The 6,193-nt window shown below is 45.1% G+C and overlaps 1 protein-coding gene across 2 annotated transcripts in view; it reads left to right on the top strand.

Moving 5' to 3' along the window:
• The first annotated feature begins 1,025 nt into the window (after positions 1-1,025).
• The window catches only part of LOC106600066 (dynein, cytoplasmic 1, intermediate chain 2a), a 10,595-nt gene continuing 5,427 nt past the window's right edge, over positions 1,026-6,193 (top strand). Inside the window, exons 1-7 of one of the 2 annotated variants that reach the window (XM_014191408.3) lie at positions 1,026-1,218; positions 4,062-4,194; positions 4,476-4,530; positions 5,293-5,417; positions 5,521-5,619; positions 5,722-5,884; positions 5,985-6,084. In XM_014191408.3, coding sequence (XP_014046883.1) covers positions 1,099-1,218; positions 4,062-4,194; positions 4,476-4,530; positions 5,293-5,417; positions 5,521-5,619; positions 5,722-5,884; positions 5,985-6,084 — 795 coding nt within the window. In that variant the 5' untranslated portion in view covers positions 1,026-1,098. Of the gene's footprint in view, positions 1,219-3,806; positions 3,889-4,061; positions 4,195-4,475; positions 4,531-5,292; positions 5,418-5,520; positions 5,620-5,721; positions 5,885-5,984; positions 6,085-6,193 lie in introns of those variants that run through there. The other variant, XM_045714833.2, reaches the window with a different exon arrangement.

Here is a 6,193-nt window from a genome sequence, read left to right as displayed (position 1 = left end):
GATCAAGGGGTATAACATTTATTGGAATGACTGGTATTCTGATAGACTTTGGTTTTTAATGTAAAGATATAATTTATTCGTATTATTAAATGTAGTAACAATGGGTTAGAAGAAGCCTACATAACCAACCAATAAAGTGACATTTAACATTCATATATGACCAACTATGTAAACTTTAACATTGATTTATCCTGCAATAGATGTCATTCAATTGGTAACATACATTTTTGTATTTTTCTAATGCCTCTTAAGGGGAAAGTAATCTAAAAGTAACTGATTACGTTAGAGTTTGGGTAATCCAAAAGTTACGTTACTGATTACAGTTTTGGACAGGTAACTAGTAACCGTAACAGATTACATTTAGAAAGTAACCTACCCAACCCTGCTTGCTAGCTAGCTACGGTTAGCTGTCAGTGTCACTTTCAGACTTATCGCCAGTTAGCTGTAATAGCTAACGCCCTTCCCTTGCAATAATGGCAAGGAGATTATTGCCTTGTGGATAAATTGATTACTATTTTACAATGAAATGGCGTTCAAATGAAGAGCTGCGTCTTTCAATGCAGTCAGTGCGCTCTGTAGCTGGCTAGCTTGGCATCGAGCAGGACTCAGATGTTGACTGTTTGCCAGAGTGCAAGCTCCTGCTCTCGTGGAATCAGATGGTCATACTGAGATGTGATGTGACAATCATTCAACGTCCCACTCAACCCGTTTCCAATAAACCACCTAATTAATTTGGTGTTCAGTGAACTGTTAATAACAAACCTTTGATTAATGTTGTAATTTCATGATTCTATCTGCTGCATGAATCAACAGACAAAAAGTAGGCCTACATTAATCAATACGAAATGTATGGGTTATTTCTACCCCGCGCTGTGCCCATAATAAGATCTGACCGAAATCGTTTGTTCAACATAACAACCCAGCTAAACATAGGCGTAGCATATTATTTTCCATGTCACACACAGATAAAAGACACATTGTCATGAACAGTTATCCCATTGTGTTCACATGGTTACAGTGTGATACCACCAGCAGCTAGATCTTCAAAACTCATATTGACTTCTCTTGTTCCCTCTCTCTCCCTCTCTCTCTTGTAGCATGGCGGATAAACAGGATAAGAGTGAGCTGAAAGCAGAGCTGGAGAGGAAGAAACAGCGCCTGGCCCAGATCAGAGAGGAAAAGAAGAGAAAAGAGGAAGAGAAGAACAAGAAGAAGGATGTAAGTAGAGAGAAGAGAAGTAGAACATGCTAATGGCTGGCTTGATTCAGAGGAGTTGTGGGGGCTCACATCCCTGTAACATTCATCTGTATGCAGATTAAATGTATGTATTCCATTGCCCCTACTGCTGACCAGGCTATGTTAGAGATTCAGTCTGATTTAGCCGCCTCGCTGAAAGCCCTGGTTGGTTTAAAATGGTTAGTTATTAGAAATATTTCAGATGGTTTACACATTTATGCATTGGATGGTTCTCTCATCGATTAGGTTGCCTCCTATAAATATCTGGGTATTTGGATTTACAAAAATGTTATGTTAAAAAAAAACATATGGATGAGCTAGCTACCCACTGGGCGCACACATTGATTCACCAATGTAATTTCAATGACATTACTTTGAACCAACGTGAAATAGATGTTGAATTGACGTTTGTGCCCAGTGGGGAGTTATGAAGCTGAGATTTGAAGTAGACTTCTTTTATAGAAATAAACTCAGCAAAAAAAGAAACGTCCTCTCACTGTCAACTGCGTTTATTTTCAGCAAACTTAACATGTGTAAATATTTGTATAAACATAACAAGATTCAACAACTGAGACATAAACCGAACAAGTTCCACAGACATGTGACTAACAGAAACTGAATAATGTGTCCATGAACAAAGGGGGGGGGGGGGGGTCAAAATCAAAAGTAACAGTCAGTATCTGGTGTGGACACCAGCTGCATTAAGTACTGCAGTGCCTCTCCTCCTCATGGACTACACCAGATTTGCCAGTTATTGCTGTGAGATGTTATCCCACTCTTCCACCAAGGCACCTGCAAGTTCCCGGACATTTCTGGGGGGAATGGCCCTAGCCCTCACCCTCTGACCCAGCAGATCCCAGACGTGCTCAATGGGATTGAGATCCGGGCTCTTCGCTGGCCATGACAGAACACTGACATTCCTGTATTGCAGGAAATCACGCACAGAGCGAGCAGTATGGCTGGTGGCATTGTCATGCTGGAGGGTCATGTCAGGATGAGCCTGCAGGAAGGGTACCACATGAGGGAGGATGTCTTCCCTGTAACGCACAGCGTTGAGATTGCCTGCAAGGACAACAAGCTTAGTCTGATGATGATGTGACACACCGCTCCAGACCATGACGGACCCTCCACCTCCAAATCGATCCAGCTCCAGATTACAGGCCTCGGTATAATGCTCATTCCTTCAACGATAAACGCGAATCTGACCATCACCCCTGGTGAGACAAAACCGTGACTCGTCAGTGAAGAGCACTTTTTGCTAGTCCTGTCTGGTCCAGCAACGGTGGGTTTGTGCCCATAGGCGACGTTGTTGCCGGTGATGTCTGGTGATGACCTGCCTTACAACAGGCCTACAAGCCCTCAGTCCAGCCTCTCTCAGTCTATTGCGGACAGTCGGAGCACTGATGGAGGGATTGTACGTTCCTGGTGTAACTCGGGTAATTGTTGTTGCCATCCTGTACCCGTCCTGCAGGTGTGAGGTTCGGATGTACCGATCCTGTGCAGGTGTTGTTACACTGGGTCTGCCACTGCGAGGATGATCAGCTGTCCGTCCTGTCTCCCTGTAGCCTGTCTTAGGCATCTCACAGTACGGACTTTGCAATTTATTGCCCTGGCCACATCTGCAGTCCTCATGCCTCCTTGCAGCATGCCTAAGGCACGTTCACGCAGATGAGCAGGGACCCTGGGCATCTTTCTTTTGGTGTTTTTCAGAGTCAGTAGAAAGGCCTCTTTAGTGTCCTAACTTTTCATAACTGTGACCTTAATTGCCTACCGTCTGTAAGCTGTTAGTGTCTTAACGACCGTTCCACAGGTGCATGTTCATTAATTGTTTATGGTTCATTGAACAAGCATGGGAAAAAAAGTGTTTACATTGAAGATCTGTGAAGTTATTTGTATTTTTACGAATTATCTTTGAAAGACGGGGTCCTGAAAAAGGGACATTTCTTTTTTTGCTGAGTTTAGATCATGCCTCTCCTTAAACAGCAGGAAGCAGGTTGTACAGGCAACCTTCCTGCCAGTTCTTGATTATGGTGACACCATTCATCAGAATGCAGCAGCCGCTACTCTAAAACCCTTGGGTGCAGTGTACCATAGCGCACTTCGCTTTAATCACAGTTGACAGGTTTAATCATCACCACAGCGTCCTGTATCAGAAGGTCAGCTGGACCTCTCTAAATTCCCCTAGATCACTTAATTTTTCCCCTTTTTGTTTACATAAGCTCTGCTGCACAAGCTTCTAACATATCTCACTTCTCTGTTAATGTATAAAAATAAGAGTCCCCACCCCCGCTTGCAGGGTTAGTTAACACTTGAAGTCCCTCGTGTCTCTACCAACCTAGGTATATCAGCATTTAGTCTTAACACCCCCTATGTTTGGAATAATTTACAATCCTCGTTACGTCTTGAATCCCTGGTGACAGTAGGGCACTTTAGAACGCTGATGAGGAATGAATTCACTGAAGTTTGCTAGTTTTTTTGGTTGATTGTAATAATTTTTGTTTTGTGAAACATACTGTATCTTCTGTATCGTGTAGTTCTTTTTTGTTGTTGCTGTTTTATTGTATCATCATGTTGATTTGTGAATTGTTTGTTCACAGGGCACTATTGAGAATGAGACCCTTGTCTCAATTGGGCTCCCCTGAATAAATACAAGTAAAAAATAAATAGTATATTATTATTAGAGTGTCATGTGCAGTATTTATACTTGGTTATATTGTATTTATTACGTGATCTTTTTCCCTGTCTCTCCAATTCAACGGATCCCTCTCACGCTACCTCTCTCCTTTTCTACCCATTCTCCCCCCTTCCACTCTCTCCCCATGTAGGGGTCTGACTCTAAGCGGGAAGGGGAAGGGGGTGGAGTAGGTGCAGCAGATGACTCTTCTGACCTGGAGAAGAAGAGGAGAGAGGCTGAGGCTCTGCTGCAGAGCATGGGGATCACCCCTGATATACCCAACAGTAAAGACACACACACTCACGTACACACTCTTCTGTTTTTTAAGCATTTTTGCATGAAGCCTCAGCGTGCCACTTGTCCCCTACTTTTTCTTCTCTTTTCTTCTCTCCCGTCATTTACTACTAACCAACTGACACTCTCATTCAACCACACTCATTCACTCAATTATTCACTCCCTCATTCTTTGACCCCACACACACCCACACAGCCCAGCCTCTGAGGGTAATAACAGAGGATACGTGTCTGTTTCACAATCTAGTCACTACCCTTATGTCTCCCTCAGCCAAGTCAGTGGGCAGCGAGTCTGGAAGCCAGGACTCTGGAGATGGAAACTCTAGGTCTGTATGTGTGTATTTGTGATTAAGTACTTGTATGCTCAGTGTATGTTATTAACCTGCCAGCTTTCTCTCTTCCTGCTCTCTCTCTTCCTGCTCTCTCTCTCTCCCTCTCTCTCTCGCTTCCTGCTCTCTCTCTCTCTCGCTTCCTGCTCTCTTCCTGCTCTCTTCCTGCTCTCTCTCTCTCTCTCTCTCTCTCTCTCTCTCTCTCTCTCTCGCTTCCTGCTCTCTCTCTCTCCCTCTCTCTCTCGCTTCCTGCTCTCTCTCTCTCTCGCTTCCTGCTCTCTTCCTGCTCTCTCTCTCTCTCTCTCTCGCTTCCTGCTCTCTCTCTCTCGCTTCCTGCTCTCTCTCTCTCGCTTCCTTCTGTCTCTCTCTCTCTCTCTCGCTTCCTTCTGTCTCTCTCTCTCGCTTGCTTCTCTCTCTCTCTCCCTTCTCTCTCTCTCTCTCTCTCTCCCTTCTCTCTCTCCCTTCTCTCCCTCCCTCTCTCTCTCTCTCTCTCTCTGCTGCCCCCTGGTGGTGTGATGTGGCTGTATCAGGACGTTACCCTGGGATCCTGACCCCTCTACTCTGCAGCTGCACTCTGACTCTGAACTACTGGGGTTCACCTCTTTCTTATTCTATAAGACACATGCTAGCACATGTAGAGCGTTTGTCTTTGTAATGGTGTGTTTGGATGTGGAGTGTGAGAGTGTTTGTATAATGGTGTGGCTGTGTTTTTAAGTTGGTATGTGTCTCTCTGACTATGTGTGTGTGTCTCCTGTCCAGGCGAGGTTTTAGGCTTGGCATGGCAAAGGTGACCCAGGTGGATTTCCCTCCAAAACAGATGGTGTCCTACTCCAAGGAGACACAGACCCCCGCCGATACACAAACACACACCCAGGATAAACCAGGTAAACTTTGTGTTTTATGGGTTAGCGCCAATTCTACAAACTTTGAATGTTTTAATGTACGTTGTGTTGTTGTGAGCATGATTTTGTGCTTGTGCGTGTGTAGCAGAGGAGGAGGAAGAAGAGGAGGAGGAGATGGTCGATCCCAAGCCAGCAGAGGACTCCCAGGAGGAGAAAGCTGATGAGGAGGAGAAGCAGGAAGACGGTGAGATTGACTTTACCCTCCTGCCTCTGTAAGTTGACTAGCCCTGGCCTACACCACTTCCGATATTCGTGTGTGTTTGTGTGTGTGTGTGTGTGTGTGTAGTCCCTCCCAAGGAGTTGACTGAAGAGGAGAAGATGCACCTGCTCAACTCTGAGGAGTTCATGACCTTCTTCGATCGAGGGAGCAGGATTGTAGAGCGGGCTCTCTCTGAGCGAGTGGACGTCTGCTTCGACTACAGTGGCCGAGACCTGGAGGACAAGGAGGGGTGAGACACACACACCTGAACACACAACTATAGAGAGTGTATGTTCTTATTTCTCTCTCTCGCTCTCTCTTTCTTTCAATCTTTCTTTCTCCCTTTCCAGTGAGATGCAGGCGGGGGCTAAGATGTCTCTGAGTAGGGTGTTCTCTGACGAGCGCTGGTCCAAGAACAGAGTAGTCACCTGTCTGGACTGGTCTCCTCAGGTAGGAGAGTGTGTGATGATTCGGATTAGGGCCCATCTTTTAAAGAGTTACATAATCTCTTGTGTTGGACTCTGTTAGAGTCATGCAAATCTGTGCATTTGACTCCTGA

Source organism: Salmo salar, chromosome 03 (genome assembly GCF_965601325.2).
Source record: "Salmo salar chromosome 03, fSalSal1, whole genome shotgun sequence".
Lineage (NCBI taxonomy): Eukaryota > Metazoa > Chordata > Actinopteri > Salmoniformes > Salmonidae > Salmo > Salmo salar.
The sequence above is the reverse complement of the archived record's forward strand: the minus strand, read 5'-3'. Positions and strand labels throughout refer to the sequence as shown.